At 39.3% G+C, this 24067-nt stretch overlaps 1 protein-coding gene across 1 annotated transcript; it reads left to right on the forward strand.

Moving 5' to 3' along the window:
* The first annotated feature begins 1103 nt into the window (after positions 1 to 1103).
* On the forward strand, positions 1104 to 22930 carry adgrf3a (adhesion G protein-coupled receptor F3a). Its single transcript, XM_061743909.1, has 18 exons — positions 1104 to 1180; positions 5548 to 5611; positions 5707 to 5719; positions 7498 to 7626; positions 8488 to 8631; positions 11411 to 11514; positions 11597 to 11655; positions 11756 to 11880; positions 12693 to 12905; positions 14300 to 14539; positions 14635 to 14775; positions 16564 to 16672; positions 16822 to 16912; positions 17162 to 17335; positions 18925 to 20244; positions 20335 to 20376; positions 21789 to 21824; positions 21904 to 22930. The coding sequence occupies exons 2-18, from the start codon at positions 5564 to 5566 to the stop codon at positions 21958 to 21960; spliced, it is 3045 nt and encodes a 1014-aa protein (XP_061599893.1). The 5' UTR covers positions 1104 to 1180; positions 5548 to 5563; the 3' UTR covers positions 21961 to 22930.
* The last annotated feature ends 1137 nt before the right edge of the window (positions 22931 to 24067 follow it).

The following is a 24067-nucleotide window of genomic DNA, read 5'->3' on the forward strand; positions in this document are numbered from 1 at the left end:
AACCGCCGACCTTTGGATCATTGGACGACCCGCTCTACCACCTGAGCTACTGCCGCCCCATATGCCTCATATATAACTGATGTGTGATGCACACATCACTATGTATTGTTGTTGCTGTTATTGTTTTTATTATAAGTGTATTTATGCTAGGAATGTATGACTGTATGTCTTAGATGTTATCATTTATCACATGACCACTTGGTCGTATATAAGCTATAAACTACAGCCAATATAAAACATATTGGCTGTAGTTTCATATCAATTTATGTTGTTAAAAGTTTTCAACCTCATAGATGACTTTTCATCCAGAAAATAGAGACGTGCATCTGTAAAAGGCGCACATGCAACATTAGCTCTGATTTGTTGGGGATTGATGTAACTTTCTTTTGATGAGTAATTGATGGCTATTTGGGACTCGGATTTGTTCATATATTTCAGTTTTAAGTTTATTTAATATTTATTTATGAAGTTTTTTATTGCATATTTTATTTATTTCAGGTCGCAGTTTTTTATTTAATATTTTTTTATTTATTTCAGGTTGAATTTTGTTAATTTAATTATTTAATTCATGTTGATGCTTTTTATTTAATATTTATTTATTTATTTATTTCAGGTTGAATCTTCTTAATTTAATTATTTAATTCAGGTTGAGGCTTTTTATTTAATATTTATTTATTTATTTCAGGTTGAAGTTTTTTATTTAATATTTTTTTATTTATTTCAGGTTTCATTTTTTTAAGTTAATATTTATTTATTTCAGGCTGAATTTTTATTTTATTTTATTTGACTTATACAGTCAAACTACTGTATCTCTACAGTACATTTGTTATTATTGTTGTCAGGTTAAATGGCTTGTTGATATACAGTGTTTTGTACCTATTTTGTATCCTTTGTACATATAAAAACATTTGGGATTTTGACCCTGACTGGATGTCAATTTACCAAAAGGAAACATAAACATGGAAATACAGCATACTTTGTTTTTACAACAGTCCCATAAGCCAAACATGCCGTCTCTCGTTTTGAGAGTCAAATTAGAGCCAAATGAAGCCTTCTCCGTTTGCACGTCACTGCAGAAACTGTTGTTTATTTCCTGTTGCAGATGAACCGTCGTCAGTCAGGACAGATGGACGTTCCAGCCCTGACGTGGAGGTTCATCGCTGCACAATAATCAAAACTGGTACGTGAAACCTTCTTATCATACACATACCTTTCATAAGTCATCAAAAAAAACAGGCTCTGTGTCTGTCAGTTTTTTTTTTTTTTAATTATTTTATTCATATGCACAATGATAAAACAGTAATGATATTAACAATACAAGGACAAATAATTGTGCAGGAGAGGAAAAGAAGCCCGAAGGGCTTATAAAAAATCCTCCCCCTAAATACAAAATCACAAAAACAAATCAATCAATAGAAAAAGAAAAGAAAGGAAAAAAGAAAAGGTAAAAGTTTAATTTATATAAAACATTAATCACGTTCATTTGCTGTTCTTTAACTCTTGAATGTTATATTCCTGTGACTTCTTCAAAATGTATTTTCAGGAAAACAGAACAAACCTCTCGGCTATTTAGAAAAAGAGTTTTTAATATAAAGTGGGTATCTGAAAAGAAATGCAGGAAAATGGAAAAGATGGACGTTGCAATCTGGAAAATTTAACCAGTAATTTTATGTTTCCGTATGTTTTAATTTCAAATAGCATGAAGAAGAAAAGAGTGTGTTTTTGTTGGCTTAGAGTGATTTTATTTCCCCTCAGAGCCTCAGTCTTTGCCTCGTTTTAACTCATAACACACACAAACAAATTCTTTTAGGATACAATTTTTTTTTTTAAAGAAAATAAAAAGGAAAAATCTCCAATGCAATTCAAGATTTAGGCAAGTTTATTTATTTATTATTCAAGGCGCTTTACATAATAAATATATGAAAAGTGAAGAAAAATACAATAAATTACAGTGCAGTTGGCAGAATAAAGAAAAAGTTAGACTTAAACCAGAGTTACAGTTTAGTACTAAAATAAACTTTGTTTAAAGTTAAATCCAGAAGAGTTTAAATAATTCAGCTGTAAACAAATGAGTTTTAATCTTGATTTAAAGATTCTCTGAGGTACAGGGAGCCGGTGTAACGTAGCTGTAATATCTGAAGCTGACTCTTAAACTCTTCTTTTGCTACTAAAAACACTGCTTTAGTTTATTTTTGTTAAACTGAAGTAAATAATGTCACATCCACTCACTGATTAGTTCTCTGCATCTACTCAACGCTTGTATGGGCTCATCGTCATCTGCGTAGGTATGGTAACTTATCTAACTTAACTTATCTAAATTTAAAATACTTGGGTCAGATTAACAATATATTTTCTTTCTGAAGCGGAGGTAATCGATTTGATTGGGGTTGTCAAACTACTTTTACTCTGGTATAGTGGATACATTTCTGTAAAATTAATCAGACAAACAAATGAGCTTGGGTCAACGTGGAAGTACTCTCAAGTACAGAATAATAATAATAATAATAATAATAATAATAATAATAATAATAATAATAATAATAATAATAATAATACATTTTATTTGGTGGCACCTTTCAAGTCACCAAAAGTCACCTTACAAAGAATAAAAGCATAAAATACAAGCATAAAAAATAACAACATCAAGCATTATTAAAACCAAACAATTATTTTATTTTATTTTATTTTAAAACAATTGCCAAATATAATAAGAAAACTCCTGCACACCTTCTTCTCACCGTGCACTCGTTTATTAGGCCAACGTTTCAGTCATAGACCTTTTTCAAGGCATCAAACTATATATACAATAAAGTTTGCCTTGAAAAAGGTCTATGGCCAAAACGTTGGTCTAATAAACGAATGCACGGTGAGAAGAAGGTGTGCGGGAGTTTTCTTTTCATATTTGGCTGCAGCTTTCCTCCTTCGACGCACCTTTCTGCAAATCCGGTGTGCAAAAAGTTTTGTACTTCGGATTTTAAAACAATAAAAATTACACTTGTGGATATGGTCGTACTTGATTATTATAAATACCAGCAACATTTGTTGGTAAAAAATCATGTTATTGATTACATCCAACTAATACTTCCTTCAGATGATGTCATATTTCATACCTATTTTTAAAGTCACTCTAGGTAGTAATTCCACATCTGATGACATGAGTGCATGTACATCTTTATTTGTGGCCGTAGTTTCCTTTATTCAAAGTAGGTGGACAGGAAATCGGTATAAAAAGGGGTGGGCGGGGGGGGGGGTCTATAATAAAATCCTGCAATGATGGCTTTTAGTTTTGGTGTCCACCCAAAGAATTTAAGTGGCCATATCTGGCCCCCCCTATGAAAAATATTTGGAGGCGACCCTGGTGTGATGTGTACGGAAGAGTTTTAGGGCCAGGCAGGAGAAAAAATATTTGAGAGGAGAAGATTTTTTTTTATTGTGCACTTGGAGAAAAAAGTTGAAAGGTCGAGATTAATGTTGAAATACAATTTCAAGAATAAAGTCGAAATTTTCGTGAATAAAGTCGCAATTTCGCCTTTTTTCTCTCAACTTTATTCACGAAATTTTGACTTTTTTCTCAACATTTGGACTTTTTTCTCGAAATTCTACTTCAACATTAATCTCGACATTTCGACTTTTTTTCTCGACATTTCGACTTTTTTCTCGAAGTGCACAATGAAAAAAAAAATCTTCCTCCTCTAAAATATAATTTTTATTTTTCACCTGCCTGGCCCTAATACTCTTCCGTAGATGTGCAAATATACCAGTACAGATGTGTTGTTTCTGCACTGAAGTCTGCCTTTTTTTCCCCTTCTCTTTTCTTTCATGTTTTATTTATGTACAGTAAAGCACCCTGAAGCGTTGCTGAAACGCGCCACGTAAATAAACTTGCCTTGCCCAGTCACCAGGAAAAAGAACAATACCCTTCTTGTGTGTCCAAATTTATTTTCCAGCTTTATTTAAATTCACTTCCCTTTTATAACTGGAATAAGGTGGGCGTGTTCAGGCCCACTATAAACTTATTTCATGTTCTTCCCTGTCATTTCAAATACACTTGTAAAACTAGATGTAAGAACTTTTCGTTGTAGTTAGATTGTAATCCACAGTGATTAAGACCATGGAAGCAGAAAACAGATTAACAAACTTGCAGAAAAATCTTTCAATGAATATTTTGCAAAGTCAGCAACTGCCCCTACTGGCCACACAGAGAAGCAACAGATAAAAGGTCAAAGGTCACAGTTCCAGCAGTGTTGTTTCCATCATCCTACTGTCAGCCTGGCAGGTTTTTACCCATCTACGGTTTTTAATCTGAAATGGGAGCAAATTCAGCTACACGAGCGGCCTGGGGTCGATTTACACTTAATATTAAAGTGATATAGTACTAAGTGTGATACTGAGTGTCATCTACAGTGTAGGCCTACTAAAAGAAACAAAATAATCAAATAGATAATTTATAAACCATTTACTGTAAACAAGTTTTCTACTTTATTTTTGGTTTTAAATAAACTGCAACAGCAATGTGCAACAACAATTTGAAGTGGACAAACAACAATTAAGTGCAACAACAAAGTACTACAAAAACTAGAACTATAATTAAAATCACTCAATTTAGATAAACAGTACGTTGTCAATATGTTCTCCGTATAAGAATAAATTCAAATGTACAAAAACAGACATTATTAAATAGAATAAACAAATAAAATCAAACAAATACTTAAATGATGATGTAAATGAACAGAAGTACCAGAAACAAGGTAACGAAAAGTTTAAAAATCAAATATTAAGTTAAATAATTAGTTCTGAAAACTATGTAAAAATGTGCAAAAGCTTTGGTAAAATTAGGGAGAAAAAAATCTATATAATTAAATAATCAATATAATTATTGTGTTTTTGTACAATAACATACCTTTGATAATGTATGAATCATCACTCACACATTAAAAAATTATTTTATTTATTTTATTTTTTAACTCTTGGGGGCCCCCTAGTGGTCACGGGGCCCTAAGCAGCCTTGAGCCGGCTCTGGGTCTCCAGAACACTGTATGGTTCTAACACATGAACTTTAGCATGTTGACCCCACTTTATCTGAAGCTATATTACTACATACAGGACTGTCTCAGAAAATTAGAATATTGTGATGTTTTTGTAATGCAATTACAAAAACTAAAATGTCATACATTCTGCATTCAAATCAACTGAAATATTGCAAGCCTTTTATTATTTTAATATTGCTGATCATGGTTTACAGCTTGCAATATTTCAGTTGATTTGTAATGAATCCAGAATGTATGACATTTTTGTTTTTTAAATTGCATTACAGAAAATAAAGAACTTTTTCACAATATTCAAATTTTCTGAGACAGTCCTGTAGAGTGGCTTTAACCTCCTGCTTCCACCTTATAGCACCCACTGCCACATTATCAACTTGGAAAAGGTATAATTTGGGGTAGATATAATGTCCTGCAGTGCAGAATTGTATTTGCACCAACGCTCGTGACTATTTTTTTTTCTTTGGCAGTTAAAATAACTTTTTACGCATTTTATTATTTGCAGGAGAGAAAAAAAAAAGATGTGGACTTTGACGGTTCTTTGCATCCTGGCCGTGGGCAACTGGCAGGTTTGTCATGATATCGCACAAAGATTTTAACATTAAATACTGCAATTCAAGTCTCAAGTCTCATTAAAATGGAGTTTTTTTGTTTTTTTTCACAGGCTGCAGGAAAAGGTGAGGTGGTTTACCGGAGAGAGAGGGAGAGAGAGAACTGCCACATTTATTCAAGCGGGGACTTGGCCCTGCTGCTTTTCACGTATCGCTTTGTTTATTTGTTGTTTATTTGTTTATTTGTAAGGATTCCCCATTAGCTATGCCCTTAACCCTTGTGCTGTCTTCAGGTCAAGGAAGGAGGAAGAGAAGGAAGGAAGGAAGGAAGATAGGAAGGAAGGAAGGAAGGAAGGAAGGAAGGAAGGAAGGAAGGAAGGAAGGAAGGAAGGAAGGAAGGAAGGGAGTAAAGAAGGAAGGAAGGGAAGAAAGAAGGAAGGAAGGAAGGAAGGAAGGGAGTAAAGAAGGAAGGAAGGGAAGAAAGAAGGAAGGAAGGAAGGAAGGGAGGAAGGAAGGAAGGAAGGAAGGAAGGAATGAAGGAAGGAAGGAAAGAAGGGAAAAAAGAAGGAAGGAAGGAAGGAAGGAAGGAAGGAAGGAAGGAAGGAAGGAAGGAAGGAAGGAAGGAAGGAAGGAAGGAAGGAAGGAAGGAAGGAAGGGAGGAAGGAAGGAAGGAAGGGAGGAAGGAAGAAAAGAAGGAAGGAAGGGAGAGAGGAAGGAAGGGAGAGAGGAAGGAAGGGAGAAAAGAAGGAAGGAAGGAAGGAAGGAAGGAAGGAAGGAAGGAAGGAAGGAAGGAAGGAAAGAAGGGAGAGAGGAAGGAAGGAAGAAAAGAAGGAAGGGAGAAAAGAAGGAAGGAAGGGAGAAAAGAAGGAAGGAAGGGAGAAAAGAAGGAAGGAAGGAAGGAAGGAAGGAAGGAAGGAAGGAAGGAAGGAAGGAAGGAAGGAAGGAAGGAAAGGAGAAAAGAGGAAGGGAAGAAGGAAGGAGAGAGCAGGAGGAAAGAAGGAACAGGAGAATTAGGTCATTTTGACCCAAACACAGTACAAGGGTTAAACACAGCTAGTCTTACTGGGGTCCACATTAAAAAAACAATACATTTAAAACATACAGTTAAAAACAAGACATAAAGAAAGAAAACTAATTATCACGACAAACCTACATTAAACTTTACCATACATGTAAAGAATAATAGTGGTAAAGAATTCCATGGTTTCATTGATCTATATTCCCCTGTATGATTCAGAAAATTAGTGTTTGGCTTAGGAAGTGAAAACTACAGAAGAGTATTAGGGACATGCAGGAGACGAAATATTTGAGAGGGGAAGATTTTTTTTTTTATTGTGCATTTCGAGAAAAAAGTCGAAATGTCAAGATTAATGTTGAAATTTCGTGAATAAAGTCAAAATTTCGCCTTTTTTCCAACATTTCAACTTTATTCACGAAATTTTTAACTTTTTTCTCAACATTTCTACTTTTTTCTCGAAATTGTACTTCCACATTAATCTCGACATTTCGACTTTTTTTCTCGACATTTCGACTTTTTTTCTCGACATTTCGACTTTTTTTCTCGAAGTGCATAATAGTACATTATCTTAAAGCAAAAAAAAAAAAAACATACATGAAACATTCCAATATACAGTAAAACATCATCTAGGCCATGAAAATCAGATCAAAAATACACCTTACCCTGTCCAGTATGTATATGTATCTGTATAAGTGTGTGTGTGTATGGTATCCTATACATATGATATTCCAAGGTGTTTCTTAATTTGCTTTTTGAATATCGATTCCTGTGTTAATTTAGTCATATAGTGGTAAATAATTCCATGATTTCATTGATCTATATTCTACTGTCTGCTTCAGAAAATGAGTGTTTGGCTTGGGAGGTAAAAACGCTTTGATTGTTTCAGATAACTCCACCCAAATGTTGTACACCAAACTGTGGATCGACAGCAGCATCATCGCCAACATGTCGGCGCTACTGCCGTCGTTTCGGGTGGACGGCCGCTTCAACGTGGACGGCCTTAAAAGGACAACAAGTAAACAGGTTTCCTCACAGTCCAAGTGCTGCTACGCAGTACTCGAGTTGTAAAAAACAATCAGGGGGGATGGTGGATTTGATCATATGGGGACAGATAATTTGTGCTGATTACAAATAATATAATATATTACAAATAATAGCAGTGACCAAAACACCTGCAGAAATCCTGCAGGAATGACATAGCAGCAGTTAAATGCAGCCTTCTGTAAGCTTTAAATATCCACTGGGCTTACATCAAATACATCAAAACACAACAATAAAAAACACTTTTCTGAACTTATCAATATGACTCTGTCCTTCACAGGATAAGTAAAATGGATCACTGCAAAAACTCACAATCTTAACTAGAATATTTGTCTTATTTCTAGTTAAAATGTCTCATTTTAGTAGGAAAAATCTCATTACACTTAAAACAAGACTCATCACTGGAAAAAACAACAATTTCCACCTGATTCAAGTAGATTTTCACTTGAAATAAGTAGATAAATCTACCAGTGGAACAAGATTTTTTTGCTTGTAATGAGAAGATAAATCTTGTCCCACTGGCAGATTTTCCTACTTATTTCAAGTGAAAATGTACTTGAAACAGGTGAAAATTGTCAAATAAGTTATTTTTCTGGTGTTATTTTTCTGGTGATGACTCTAAATGTTGAAATAGCAGTAAACCCACATTCATTGATGGAATGACATTAGGGATGGAAAGGGGGGATGGCAGTTTTACAGGGGGATGATTTGGACCGTTTTTATTTCAGGGGGGGATGCCATCCCCCCTCATCCCCCCTCAACTCCAGTACTGCTGCTACGTCTGACTCCTGGTAGACCCACTGTGATCCCCGCTGTTTGCTTTTCTTCCTGTTAGCTTGTGAGAAGGAGGTCAGGACGTGCACGTGCGAGGCGGGCCACTACTGGGGTGACGACATCTGCCGGGCGGATCAGTCCTGCTGCGGCCAGACATGCACCTTTAAGAAGACCCCAAGTCCTACGTGTATTTCAAGAAAAAGAGGTATTTAATAGAGGGAATGCATTGACGTCACTTCCCCACTGGACCAGCCCCCTTACTCACACTGACTGGTAAAAACAGCTGCAACTAGTGGAGAAGACGGGATAACAGCTCATTATCGGCTTAACCTTGTACTGTCTTTGGGTCAAAATTACCTAATTCTCCTGTTCCTTCTTTCCTCCTGCTCTCTCCTTCCTTCTCCCTCCCTCTTTTCTTCCTTCCTCCCTTCCTCCCTTCCTTCCTTCCTTCCTTCCTTCCTTCCTTCCTTCCTTCCTTCCTTCCTTCCTTCCTTCCTTCCTTCCTTCCTTCCTTCCTTCCTTCCTTCCTTCTTTTGTCCCTTCCTTCCTTCTTTCCTCCTGCTCTCTCCTTCTTCCCTTCCTCTTTTCTCCCTTCCTTCCTTCCTTCCTTGTTTCCTTCCTTCTTTGTTGTTTCCTTCTTTCCTTCCTTCCTTCTTTCCTCCCTTCCTTAATTTCTCCCTTCCTTCCATCCTTCTTTTCTCCCTTCCTTCCTTCTTTCCTTCCTTCCTACCTTCCTTCCTTCCTTCCTTCCTTCCTTCCTTCCTTCCTTCCTTCCTTCCTTCCTTCCTTCCTTCCTTCCTTCCTTCCTTCCTTCCTTCTTTTCTCCCATCCTTCCTTCTTTCTTCCCTTCTTCTCTTCCTCCTTCCTTGTCCCGAAGACAGCACAAGGGTTAAATTAGCGTCAGTTGGACTTGACAGTAACCCGTACAGTTACCAAGAACCAGTGGTCCATGGACATTAATATTTGGTACAGTTACCAAGAACCAGTGGTCCATGGACATTAATATTTGGTACAGTTACCAAGAACCATTGGTCCATGGACATTAATATTTGGTACAGTTACCAAGAACCAGTGGTCCATGGACATTAATATTTGGTACAGTTACCAAGAACCAGTGGTCCATGGACATTAATATTTGGTACAGTTACCAAGAACCAGTGGTCCATGGACATTAATATTTGGTACAGTTACCAAGAACCATTGGTCCATGGACATTAATATTTGGTACAGTTACCAAGAACCAGTGGTCCATGGACATTAATATTTGGTACAGTTACCAAGAACCATTGGTCCATGGACATTAATATTTGGTACAGTTACCAAGAACCAGTGGTCCATGGACATTAATATTTGGTACAGTTACCAAGAACCAGTGGTCCATGGACATTAATATTTGGTACAGTTACCAAGAACCAGTGGTCCATGGACATTAATATTTGGTACAGTTACCAAGAACCAGTGGTCCATGGACATTAATATTTGGTCACAAATCCAGTTTTCTGATATTTATATGTACTTAATTTCTACGCTGGGGAAATACACGAAGCAAAGCTTGAAGGCTTACAAAAGTCTTGACGCTTGGTCCGACTTCAAGGCAGGATTTGTTGGTGAAATTAAAGTGAAAAAATCCAAAATTACCTGATACAAAATTGGAACAGCAAATCCACGTTTCGGTGTCTGGAATCCAGTTGTTTCTGTGAATTGCAGCGATCCATTTGTCTCTCTTAAGCTTATTTTTCGGCAATCTTTTAAACCATAACTCAGATTTCTTGCTAAATCTATGAGTACAGTCGATCGCACAACAGCTCTTTCCCATTTTAGATGTTTTCTAGTTGCTCAAACTGAAAGTTTACGCTGACACTCAGTCTTTCTGACACTCAGTCTTTCTGACACTCAGTGGGAGAAACCCGCTGTGAAGTCGCATCTGTGACGTCATGCGCATTCCCTCTATTGCTCTCTTATGTTCTTATCCACTATGCACTGTATTTTTATCTTGATGTATTTTATTGTTCTTGGGAAGCTCTTTGTAACTTTGTTAAGAAGGGTGCTATATAAATAAGGTTTATTATTATTATAATTATTATCACTTCATACGCGTTAATCTTGGTTCCATCAGTCCAGAGAAGCTGCTTCCATGAGATCGGGGGCTGTTTTTAATAGATATGTGACATTCATGAAGGTGTGTCAGGTTTTTAAAGATGCGCCTCCTTGACTTCTGGTGATCCCTCTTTTAGTCGTCTCCGTCGGCCCTCCAGGACTTTTAATGTTTTTTTTTGTCTTTCTAAGATTGAACTACACTGATTTGGCCAGAGTGAAGTTGTTTTTTTGCTGTCTCTCATAGATTGATGTGTTTTTCAGCCTATCTGTGGCCTCGACGTCTTCTTGGACGTCTCCTTCTGAAGCAGTGAGGGGATGGACTGTACCTGGACTTTTAAGCCCCTGAAAATTGAAAAAGAACTTTGATTACATTTCAAAATAAAATAACAAACAATAATAAAATAACAAATAATTCAATTGCCTATACAGGACTGTCTCAGAAAATTAGAATATTGTGATTTTCTGTAATGCAATTACAAAAACAAAAATGTCATACATTCTGGATTCAAATCAACTGAAATATTGCAAGCCTTTTATTATTTTAATATTGCTGATCATGGCTTACAGTTTAAGAAAACTCAAATATCCTATCTCAAAAAATTAGAATATTCTGGGAATCTTAATCTTAAACTGTAAGCCATAATCAGCAATATTAAAATAATAAAAGACTTGCAATATTTCAGTTGATTTGTAATGAATCCAGAATGTATGACATTTTTGTTTTTTTAATTGCATTACAGAAAATAAAGAACTTTATCACAATATTCTAATTTTCTAAGACAGTCCTGTAATTGCAACAGCCGTGGTCCGAATGCCCCAGGACTGTTTCGAAGATTTGTGCGCATCGGGAATGAAAACATTTCAAACGTGTTTCATTGTGTTTCCAGTTCTCATCACCGGCTCGTTGTCTCTGGATGTAAGATATCAACATTGTCTGAAAAACAAAACAACAGAAGAATATAAGAAATGCCATGATCTGTTAATAGCAAAGGTAAGATCCATTGAACGGAGAAACGTTCAGGATCCGTAACTTTTCAAACGAACCAGTAATTACGTAATTACGGCCCTTTCAGATGAAAAAGACGTTCAGCACTCTGAGCGGGTTTGAGACCGTGGTGATCAAACAGTTCAGGTATTTATTCCTCTTGTTTTCTGCAGCTACAGACATCTCTTTTCAATATTTAAATGTTTTTTTTTTATGTATTTTTTTTTTTTTTTTTCAATCTCTACAGAATTGGCAGCATTATCGCAGATTTGGAGATGACCGTCGTGTCCGACATCGACCCCAAAATTCTGACTCAGAAATCGACGGAGCTGATCAATGAGCTGGAAGCCCGGCTTATTTTGGAGACGACAGGTAATTACACCCAGAGGTGTCAAGTAACGAAGTACAAATACTTTTAAGTAGAATTTAAGTAGAAATTTTGGTTATCTATACTTCAGTGGAGTAATTATTTTTCAGACGACTTTTTACTTTTAGTCCTTACATTTTCACACAATTATCTGTACTTTTTACTCCTTACATTTTAAAAACAGCCTCGTTACTCTATTTCATTTCGGCCTTTAAATAAAAACTATCCAGTTAAATTGCTCCATCCGGATAGAGTGAATTTGGTTGTGGTTGTTTCAGATGTTCTTGTCCAGTTTTGTTCTTACATCCGTTCCCTCAGATTCCTGCAACTAAACTTGGATGTACATTCCAATAAAGGTTAGGATAAATGATAACATGCCTCTGAAGTTTGACTTTTTGCACCATTACAATACTTATAGGCAACTAGTCATCATATCTGCTGCTCTCTGAAACACATGTTAATGCTCAATAGTACACATATATGCTTCTTTAATATATTTGCATTATACTAAGATACATTCATTTTCAATGGCTTTTGTCCTTAATGGCTTTTTCCCCCTTACATTACTTTTACTTTTATACTTTAAGTCGTTTTGAAACCAGTACTTTTATACTTTTACTTGAGTAAAAAACTTGAGTTGATACTTCAACTTCTACAGGAGTATTTTTAAACTCTAGTATCTATACTTCTACCTGAGTAATGAATGTGAATACTGAAGACACCTCTGATTACACCTGACGGTTCGAAGAATTATTTCCATGTGTAGTTTTTCCCCAGTTTACTGCCTCACTCTTGATTTACTCCTCAATTCTTACAGGCGTGGTCCAAATAGAGATGCCGAAACTCCCCGTGGAATACCACGCTACGACCAGTATCACCTGCAAAACGACGAAAGACCTGGGAACGCGGCCGGAGTGGGAGCTGAAAAGCGGGAAGAGAATTAGCATCAACAATGGCACAGTGTCCACCATTACCACGGGGACAAAACTCACCACGGTCACCTTGGATGAAGTAGACGAGCTCTGGAAGGGTGCGTTTGTGTCATAGGGACCATTTACATGTCAGACGCTGCAAATTATAACGTTGTGATTCATGGGGGAGCAATTTAACTTTACTGAAATAGTTTACGCCAACGAGTTAAAATGAGCCAAAACTTCCGTTAACCAAAAAAGCATGTCAGTCGCAGTTGTTTTGAGTGAGAATGGTAGAAGTGTTTGGGGCAAAATGGTACTTGATGTTAGCATTTGGGGGCGGCTAACGTAGGTCACAATAAATTGGGTGTTTTGAGCCTCTGAATAGACTCATAAAAGCCACTTCCGCGTAGGGGATATTTTGGATAGGGTCCCTAGTCAATATAACTTTGTATGTGTACAGAAAGTGTAGAAAAACTGTGTTTGGACAGGAATCTTTCAGATGATAACCACCAAGCAGGTTATTTTAACGTACTGTACGTCAAAATAAACTGGCTGTTTTAAGCCTCTGAATAGACTCATAAAAGCCACTTCCCCTAAGGCAGGGGTCGGCAACCTGCGGCTCCAGAGCTGCATGCGGCTCTTTAGCGCCGCCCTAGTGGCTCCTGGAGCTTTTTAAAAAACGTTTGACCTTTTTTTTCCTTTTTTTTTCCCCTTTTCCTTTTTTTCTTCCTTTTTTTCCTTTTTTATTCCTTTTTCCTTTCCAATCTCGACATTTCCACTTTTTTCTCGTGATTGTACTTCAACGTTAATCTCAACATTTCAACTTTTTTCTCGACATTTCGACTTTTTTCTCGGCATTTCGACTTTTTTATCAAGATTGTACTTCAACATTAATCTTGACATTTCAACTTTTTTCTCAACATTTCCACTTTTTTCTCGACATTTCCACTTTTTTCTCGACATTTCCACTTTTTTACTTGACATTTCCACTTTTTTCTCAACATTTTTTTTCTCTCGACATTTCCACTTTTTTCTCGACATTTCCACTTTCCACTTTTTTCTCGACATTTCCACTTTTTTCTCGATGTGCATAATGAAAAAAAAATCTTCCCCCAGTTATAACTAATATGTGTTGTCTTCATTCTAAGGCTTATACAAGACTTTTCATTTTTTGCGGCTCCAGACATATTTGTTTTTTTTTGTGTTTTTGGTCCAATATGGCTCTTTCAACATTTTGGGTTGCCGACCCCAGCCCTAAGCGATAGTTTGGATACAGTCCTTAGTACAAAAAGTGTAGAAACTGAAGAGACTATTTGGGCAGGAATCTTTCAGATAATAACCACCAAGCAGCTACGTCGCCCTTGTTAATTCAATGAGCTCCAAAAGACAGTGTTTCCATCTTGTACAGCAAGAATATCTAGACTCAGTGATTCCGTGCTAACGCTCTGATCAGATAAATCCATGCTTTGCACCGTAGCCTCAAGTTTACTTGCCGCTTCTTTATTTTCAGGAGAGTACAAATGTTTCTACACTGAAAAAACCGACAACATCACCATAGTTCACAAAGCCAAGGCTACATTGGATGTTTGCCTCCTTCCGGAAATCGTAACCTCCACAGAGGCAGATTTTCCACGCTGCATACAAAAATTAGGTACTCTGATCGTAAAAGCTAAATGCAACATACCGCCACATAGCAGCGGCGAAAACTATAATGTGACTTGGACCGGTGATCCCTTCGACACCTCAGTTAGTGAGTAACTGTAACTCCTCATCTTCTTTGTCTGTTAGTTTGAACGAGTGCTTCTACAAAATCGCTCTCCATGATAAATCTGCGTGTTTTTGCAGGTGAAGACCGAAGGGAATATACGGCGGACTATGTTATAGACTGCAGGTATCCTAATAATAATACTGCACCAGTAAATTGCACATTCACGAACCGGTGTAAACAAGGGAAAGGTGGACAAGTTGATATGAAAATCATAAACGGTATGTATTGGAAAGAAAATACTGACATTGTCCAAAACTGCTCCAATTATTTCAGTGGTGTGTTATGTTGTGAAGTTTAAACACTGTATTCAAGTAATATGATATAATAATGATGTAATGATTATGTAATATAATTTAATCAATAACAGAAGGTCTAAAGCACACGTTTTCAACTAAAATGTCCAGTACAAAGTTGTGCCTCTTCTTGTACTTCTTTCAACATTTAGGGGTCACCTGTTTGCATCTCACCTGTTTATATCTCACCTGTTTATATCTCACCTGTTTATATCTCACCTGTTTCCATCTCACCTGTTTATATCTTACCTGTTTATATCTCACCTGTTTATATCTCACCTGTTTATATTTCACCTGTTTATATCTCACCTGTTTATATCTCACCTGTTTATATCTCACCTGTTTATATTTCACCTGTTTATATCTCACCTGTTTATATCTCACCTGTTTATATCTCACCTGTTTATATCTCACCTGTTTATATCTCACCTGTTTATATCTCACCTGTTTATATCTCACCTGTTTATATTTCACCTGTTTATATCTCACCTGTTTATATCTCACCTGTTTATATCTCACCTGTTTATATCTCACCTGTTTATATCTCACCTGTTTATATCTCACCTGTTTATATCTCACCTGTTTATATCTCACCTGTTTATATTTCACCTCTTTATATCTCACCTGTTTCCATCTCCTGTTTCTCTCACTGGTTTCCAACTCACTTGTTTCCACCTCAACTGTTTCCATCTTACAGGTTTCCATCTCACCTGTTTCCATCTCACCTGTTTATATCTCAACATTTCAACTTTTTTCTCGACATTTCAACTTTTTTCTCGACGTGCACAACAAAACAAAAATCAACAAAAATCTTCCCTTCTCAAATATTTTTTCTCCTGCATGGCCCTAATACTCTTGCGTAGTTGTACACTCTTCTCTGTTGCAACTCCGTCTGGCCTTCGCTGCCTTCCATCCTTGTATTTGTTCATATTCTGTTCAGATGTAAGCGGACGTAACATCTTCCAGAAACTGCTTAGGCTACCTTTAAGAGAGAACTTTTATGGCCCCAGCTGATTTCTCATCAGCACTGACACGAACAAAGGTGTTGCGCAATCGAGTACGTCACAGCAGCTTCACCCCAACCTGCCCACTTCTCACCTGGCTGTGGAAAAACAAACAGGGACAAAACGGGTAGAGGCGGGTGGAGCCGCGACGAGCCGTGCCGTGCCGAGCCGGGCTAAGGCGGTACTAGTGCGAAAGCGCCATTAGTGTCACCATTTCCTGTCGTCTCAATTAAACGTCCGACATACTTTGGTCGGAGAACCGTTGAGGAACCTTACAGAAAAACCTCCCATTTCAACCGTGACTTCACTGCTGTGTTGAAAGAAGTGGGTTTTAGAGGGGGGAGTTGCCACTGGACTCAACTCCTCCTGACGGGGTTTGCCTACTTTGAAAAAGTTGTTACAGCTCTCCATCTCCCATTTCCGAGGTACAGTAAATGCAGCGTGATGAGAATTTAGGTGGCGATTACGATGGGAAGGCTTTACAATTTTACCCTGCTCTTGGTCTGTGATGTCATGGTACACTTTAACCCTGAAGTGCCTAACTCCACCCCTTAAAACCAGCCTCTATGAACAGAGCTGTACAACCGCGGTTGAAAAGAGAGCTTTTGTCTTGTATCACATTTTATTAAGACATTATAAAATTGCTTCACCTATTTTGGTTTGTATATCGAATGAGAAATGAAGCTTGAGTTCTTTGTCTGCTAAACAGTTGGCGATGCGTTCTGTAGCGCTGAAGGAGAGTGGAAAGATACCAAGGCCAATTACGAGGCATACTTACCATGCCACAAAGCCGATGGAGTAAGAAGAAGAAAATGCCTGTAAGACTCCACTGACACTTTTGTCCTCAGATTCAGTCATTTAATGTTTTTATTTCTGAGTCATCTTCTCAAAAAGACAAAAGAAACATGCAAGTATTTCAACAGATGATTATTTTTGTGTTAACTGACTTATTTATTAATCCTTTCAGTTTCAGAAAAGCGGGGAAACCGGGGGAATGGGGACAAGAGACTTCATACTGTGTGCATCCAAAACTTACTCGAGTGCTGACAGAAGCATTAGTATGTAAACTTTCATTACAAAACCAGCTTTTGAATGAATGAATGAATGAATGAATGAATGAATGAATGAAGTTTATTCAGTCATCATCTTTTCATCATCAAGAACATAGTAAAGTAAAAAGATAAGAATTGAAGAGGTGCTGTAACTGCTCTGGGAATAAAGATATCTTCCATAAATAACTGCTACACGTTTGTGACGGGTCAGTGGCTGTCACGGCTAACACCAATGATATTTTACTGTTCCTACAGAGAAGTGACAACGGACGTGGCGGACTGGAAAAAAATGCTGCAGAGATATTTTCTGAATTCAAAAACATCACAGAGAAACAGTCCATCGAAGGTTTTCCTAACCTGAATACATCTATTGAAGTTCTCAACACCATGACCACCAAGCTAAAAATCCTAAGAGACACCTCGGTGGAAGTGAGTATCACCGAACTTTTTTATTTCAACTTAGTCCTAGAAGTTTATGAAATAAATGTCATTCTTTTAACTGTATTATTGTATTACTTGCTTTATGTACATTTATTAAGTTCCTCCTTGTGTTGAACTGTAGTACAGCCTCATTCACTCGACGTCACGGTGAATTTGAACGCCGCTAAAAATGTCTCATTTTTAAAGCCACTCTATGTAGAAACGCTGCAGTGGTGTCATGGCGACGCCTCTGTATAGCCAAATCGCAAGGAGAGAACAGAGTACTATGAGCTTTTTTTTTTTCTTTCCTTTTCATCTTGTTCTGTACAAGCCAAAATAAAGATTCATAACAAGCTCATGAAAAGTCCCGGTACGCCAGAGGCTAATATTGAGAAGTGCGGGTACTCCGTGCCGGTGCGTACCGGCCCACTTAAAGCACTGCACGTGGCGCACCTGATTATAAGGTGCACTGCAGATTTTTGAGAAATGCGCCTTACACCGTGTCCACACTGCATGCGACGCGAGCGAGCGTCAGCGTCAAAAACAATTCCATTGCTTTATTTTGTTATTGCACTGTCTATACTTGTTGCAAGCGACGCGGCGCGACGCAGCGCGATGCGGCGCGCCGTTTTGAGCTGGACTTTTGTCGCAGGCCCTGCTTCTATTTTCTTCCTGTCGCTCGCTTTGAAAGCCGGTTGAAAATTGAAAAAAAAAGTTGAAAGCGCTGTAGGAAACAGTCATTTCAATACAAGAACCTCAATAAAGTGGCAGCTGCTGGAGGGAGATCGCCAGGGAGCTGGAAGGTTCTGATAAGACAATAAGATATAATAAGAATCTTATCTTAATCTTATTAGGGCTTAATTTGTGCCGGATCCTGCCGGATTTCTCGTGTCCTCTGCTTTTTCCCCACATCCCAGTAATGATCTGACATGCTGACATGTTTGCTGCATTAACACCACACGCCGGTCACTCCACGCTGTTCGCTGTTTGATTGCGTCACCGTTCGGTTTTTTCCCCACTTATTCCACCGAATAATACGCTTGTTTTCTGTTTAGAAAGTACAAACGTAGGAAGTTTACAAGTAATCACCATCTTTTACTTGTCCCTTTACTCCTTTAGGAGTTATTTTAGGAGTTTCTTTCAGGAGCGCACGGGCGGGTGAATAAAGGCTGATTTATGGTTCCGCGTAAAATCGACGGTGTAGCCTACGGCGTAGGGTACGCGGCGACGCGCATCGTTCGGTGAGTGCGCCGCGTACCCTACGACGTAAGGTCTGCGTTGGTGTAACGCGGAACCATAAATCAGCCTTTTAAAAGGCGAGTCTCAGCTGTCAATCAAAAGAACGTGGTAGAACGTGGGGGCCGATAACGCATTCAGTGTGGACAGAGCGCGTCCGATGCCACGCAGTGCGACGCGACAGTCGGACGCTCGCATGCAGTTAGGACAGGCTGTTATAGTGCAGAAAAAAAGGTATTCATTTATATACAAAAAAAAGGCACACTGCTGATTGACTTAACAATTTCAGAAGAGGTTCGTCGGCGAAAAGCCGCATTTACACCAGCCAGAAGATGAAATCCTACTTCACTTCTGTGTTTCAGGACTTCCTGAGCTCATCAAGCCACCTGCTGAACGAGACTCTTAATTCGACTTGGGCAGTAAAACCTTCCGACGGCAGCAATTCGTTGGCCGACAGGTACCTGAGCTCGGTCGAGGGGTTGATCCACAAGGCAAACATAACGCGCAGTAGCACCAAAAATAATCTGGACGTGAGAAAGTGCGAAGAGGAAAAGTGTACCAACACAGTCTTCAACGTCAGCATCGTTCTCCAGACCACAGGCCACGGGATTGTAAAAGCGGCTGGATTTCAACACCTCAACAAGTATCTGCCCAACAACAAAACTGACGCGCCCAACAGCATCGTCGTGTCCACGACCGTTGAAAAGGAAAAGGAAAAGGCCAGAGTTCGGATCACGTTCCCTCTGATTAAGAAGAGGCGTCGCAACACACCAATGAAGTGCGTCGCCTGGGACAACGCCACCCAGGAGTGGTCGTCGAATGGATGTGACTGGGAAGGTCCTGCCTCCGAAGGCGTCTGCATTTGCAGACATTTGTCCTCATTTGCCATTTTAATGTCCCAATACCCCGTGGAGATCAAGGGGTTGACCGAGATTACCTACGTCGCTCTGTCCATCTCCATCGTGTCCCTCGTCATCCATATCGTCATAGAAATTCTGGTCTGGGGCGACGTGACCAAGACCTGCACCTTGTACTTACGCCACACCGCGCACATCAACATCTCTCTGTGCTTGCTGATTGCGAACTGCTGCTTCCTGGCGTCCTCTGAACCCAAAGGGATGTCCAGCATCTGGTGCCAGATCTCCACGATGATCAAGCACTTCTTCTACCTGTCCATGTTCTTCTGGATGTTGTGCATGAGCACCACGCTCCTCCACCAGGCAGTGTTCATGTTCCACAAAGTGAGCAAGAAGGTCTACCTGCGGTACTCCTTCGTCCTGGGCTACGCCTGCCCTCTGCTGATCGTCTCCATCACCTTCATCGCCAACCAAAGGGGCGCCGATGGCGTCTACTTCTCCTCGGACTCCTGCTGGCTGGTTTACGCCGGGGTGATGCAGGGCTCCATTTTTACGTTCATCATCCCAATGGGCATCATCGTCTTCGTCAACTCGTTCTCCATGCTGGTGGTCATCATGAAGCTTCTGGACCACCACCAGAACACGCCCGGGTCGCAAGAAAAGGAAAAGATGGCCGCCAAATGTGTCGTGAGGTCAGTTATTCTCCTGACGCCCATCTTTGGCCTGACGTGGTTCATGGGATTCGCAATCCTGGTCCTCGACCTCGCCGATGGAATGTACGTGCAAATAATCCACTATGCTTTTAACCTGATGAACGGGTTCCAGGTACGGTCCGGGTTTCCCATCCAGCAGAACCTCTGAATCAGTGAATGTTTTTATTTATTGATTCTTATTGTTTTTTTTTGTATCCCTCAGGGTTTGTTCATCTTGTTGACGACATGTCTCGGGGACAAAATGGTAATGCAGTTGGACAATAACTCGATGAACGAATAATATCATCAGCAAAGAGAATCGTTTAACCCTTGTACTGTCTTTGGGTCAAAATGACCTAATTCTCCTGTTCCTTCCTTCCTTCCTTCCTTCCTTCCTTCCTTCCTTCCTTCCTTCCTTCCTTCCTTCCTTCCTTCCTTCCTTCCTTCCTTCCTTCCTTCCTTCCTTCCTTCCTTCCTTCCTTCCTTCTTACCTTCCTCTTTTCTCCCTTCCTTCCTTCATTCCTTCCTTCCTTCTTTTTCCCCTTTCTTCCTTCCTTCCTTCCTTTCTCCCTTCTTTCCTTCCTTCCTTTCTCCCTTCCTTTATCCCTTCTTTCCTCCTGCCTTCCTTCCTTCCTTCTTTGTTTCCTTCTTTTCATCCTCCCTTCCTTCCTTCCTACCTTCCTTCCTTCCTTCCTTCCTTCCTTCCTTCCTTCCTTCCTTCCTTCCTTCCTTCCTTCCTTCCTTTTTTTCCCTTCCTTCCTTCTTTCCTCCTGCCTTCCTTCCTTCCTTCTTTTCATCCTTCCTTCCTTTCCTTCCTTCCTTCCTTCCTTCCTTCCTTCCTTCCTTCCTTCCTTCCTTCCTTCCTTCCTTCCTTCCTTCCTTCTTTCTTTTTCCCCCTTCCTTCTTTCCTCCTGCCTTCCTTCCTTCTTTTTCCCCTTCCTTCCTTCTTTCCTCCTGCCTTCCTTCTTTCCCTTCCTTCCTTCTTTCCTCCTGCCTTCCTTCCTTCCTTCCTTCCTTCCTTCCTTCCTTCCTTCCTTCCTTCCTTCCTTCCTTCCTTCCTTCCTTCCTTCCTTCTTTCCTCCTGCCTTCCTTCCTTCTTTTTTCCCTTCCTTCCTTCTTCCTTCCTTCCTTCCTTCCTTCCTTCCTTCCTTCCTTCCTTCCTTCCTTCCTTCCTTCCTTCCTTCCTTCCTTCCTTCCTTCCTTCCTTCCTTCCTTCCTTCCTTCTTTCTTTTTTCCCTTCCTTCCTTCCTTCTTTCCCTTCCTTCCTTCCTTCCTTCCTTCCTTCCTTCCTTCCTTCCTTCCTTCCTTCCTTCCTTCCTTCCTTCCTTCCTTCCTTCCTTCCTTCCTTCCTTCCTTCCTTCCTTCCTTCCTTCCTTCTTTTTTCCCTTCCTTCCTTCTTTCCTCCTTCCTTCCTTCCCTTTTCCCTACCTTCCTTCCTTCCTTCTTTCCTTCTTTTCTTCCTTCCTTCCTTCCTTCCTTCCTTCCTTCCTTCCTTCCTTCTTTTCTTCCTTCCTTCCTTCCTTCTTTTCTTCCTTCCTTCCTTCCTTCTTTCTTCCCTTCTTCCGTTCCTCCTTCCTTGACCCGAAGACAGCACAAGGGTTAAATCGCTGGAATTTAATTGATTTATTGATTTTGATTGAACAACTAACGTTAGGTGTTTTATTCCAACTTTGACAGACTCGTGAAGCTTTGCTGAAGCGCTTCAGGAAAGAGGTGAGTGTTCACGCGTTCGATCCCGTCGCTTGTGAACCGCCATGACGGCTGACTCCGGCGTTTGTCATCTGATCTCCAGGCGCCGGGATCCGTCAGCAACAGCAGCTCCAGGGTGGACTCCACAACACTGAAGTAGAACCAGCGACTGCTCCTTCAGGGCCCGTCCTTCAGGGGCCCGTCCTTCAGGGCCCGTCCTTCAGGGGCCCGTCCTTCTGGGGCCCGTCCTTCAGGGCCCGTCCTTCAGGGCCCGTCCTTCAGGGCCCGTCCTTCATAGTCCAGGGGCCAGAGCCCAAAATTTCACTTGTCAGCTCCACTCAAGGTGACCAAAGTTACTTGTGATTTTTGAAAAGATCCATGTCTGTAGATGATATTCTGGTATGATAACCTTCCTGAGTGGCAGCTGGATCATAATTATCAGCTCATGAAGTTACCCACCCCTTCAGAAAATTACACTTTAGCTGCTGCTGCATATCCTGGTTTAGACTCATGTTCAGGAAATCTGTCAATGTTTCACTATATTGTCTTTGGTATAATTTTAAAGGGGACCTTTTAAGCCTTCATTCAAGCTAAGATGTGAAACTTTCTGACCAACGTAGAGGTCGTTGCAGCTCTTTAAACTATAAACAACACACATTTTTACACAATTTTCGCCTAAATTATATACTATCTTTTAGCCCTGTGTCCACTAGGAACAACAGAGACACAAAATACAAAAACTGGAATACTCACAGGACCATAAGGATTCAGGAAATGTAAAATATACCCTTACTATATTGTTGTTACCGGTCATTGTGAGCCTTAAATTAGAAGAGCATCATTAGGCTCCTATGAAACTATAACAGCCACTAATGTCACAAACTGGTCTTTATCATGCAAATACACGACATAAAGGACATAACAATGAGATAAGGAACAAGCTTAGTTTTATAAACAACATTAGAGACACAAAATACAAAAAAAAATACAAAAACTGGAATACTCACAGGACCATAAGGATTCAGGAAATGTATAATACGCCCAATTTAGAATCATTAATTAACCTGAAAGGGCTGGGTAACTTCATGAGCTGATAACTATGATCCAGCTGCCACTCAGGAAGGGTTATCTTACCAAAATATCATCTACTGACATGGATCTTTTCAAAAATCATTAGTAAGTTTGGTCACCTTGAGTGGTGCTGATATCTGGTCGGGCCCATGGACTATCAGGGGCCCGTCCTTCATGTGTGACATAACAGACGTTGGCTTCAACATCTGAAACTCTCCTCTGGTCATTCGTTTATCTTAATCGTCACTGACATTAATTTAACGTCAGAAGTTAAGAATCTTTCTACAACAAAAACTTAAATCTGTAATTTGTTTGTAAATTTGAACTTTTCTTAACAGACGCGAAAGATTTAAGAAATTCCTCAACAATCTACTAACAGAAACCCATACAATCAAACTTCCAGAGGAAGAACCACCGGTTGAACCATCGTTGTTAAAGATCAATAACTGATTCATGTCATCTGTTTGGCTCCTTCGCTGGTGTTTGTTTTTCTGTTTTTTCTCCAGTGATTTTGTACGATATAAACGTTGAATCTGGACTCTGTTGATTAAGGGAATAACGATGAATTTGAATGTAACTGGTCTGAACTGCGGTAACAACTTTTGCTGTAAATCAATAGATGGAAATAAAAGGTGATTATTGAGTTGAATCTAAAGCAAACTGGCTGATTTAAAAAAAATGTTTTTATTTACTGACATTAAAGCGGTCTCTCTTTCCACCTCTTTTTAAAAATACAAAGAGGCGTTAGTACGAGGATATACGAGGCCGGAACCACCACTTTTCTGCGGTTCCTTCAGTGTTAAATCAACTAAGGGTAGATTGTCTTTCACACTTGGTGCCAAACTCAACATGACGTTTACTGACAATATTGTTAAAAACTTCTGCAGTCCGTGGAAATCCCTCTACTAGGTACGTGAAGGATTCTGGGTAATGTAGTAACCTGGAACTAGGGTTGCCAACTCCCTGAAAAATAAATACGGGACACCTCATCAACCCGATTGCCTTCACCCTTCCTGGCGTGGTGAATTTTTTTAGCCCCTTTTTTTGTGAGTGAAATGATTTTTTAACTATTGAACCTGAATTGAATTAGATGCATATTTTTGAATGCCATGAACACATGGAAAACAAATTATTATCCAGCAATTCACTTAAATACAAAATAACAAAATTAACTGAATAAAATATAAGTATCTTTC

Source organism: Cololabis saira, chromosome 16 (genome assembly GCF_033807715.1).
Source record: "Cololabis saira isolate AMF1-May2022 chromosome 16, fColSai1.1, whole genome shotgun sequence".
Lineage (NCBI taxonomy): Eukaryota > Metazoa > Chordata > Actinopteri > Beloniformes > Belonidae > Cololabis > Cololabis saira.

What these genes read in the sequence shown, in the direction of transcription:
- adgrf3a (XM_061743909.1), top strand. Translation starts at nt 5,564, where the DNA reads ATGTGGACTTTGACGGTTCTTTGCATCCTGGCCGTGGGCAACTGGCAG. An exon ending in GTGGTGATCAAACAGTTCAG is followed by an intron (nt 11,656 to 11,755) that starts GTATTTATTCCT and finishes CAATCTCTACAG; the next exon opens with AATTGGCAGCATTATCGCAG. An exon ending in CATGTCTCGGGGACAAAATG is followed by an intron (nt 20,377 to 21,788) that starts GTAATGCAGTTG and finishes CAACTTTGACAG; the next exon opens with ACTCGTGAAGCTTTGCTGAA.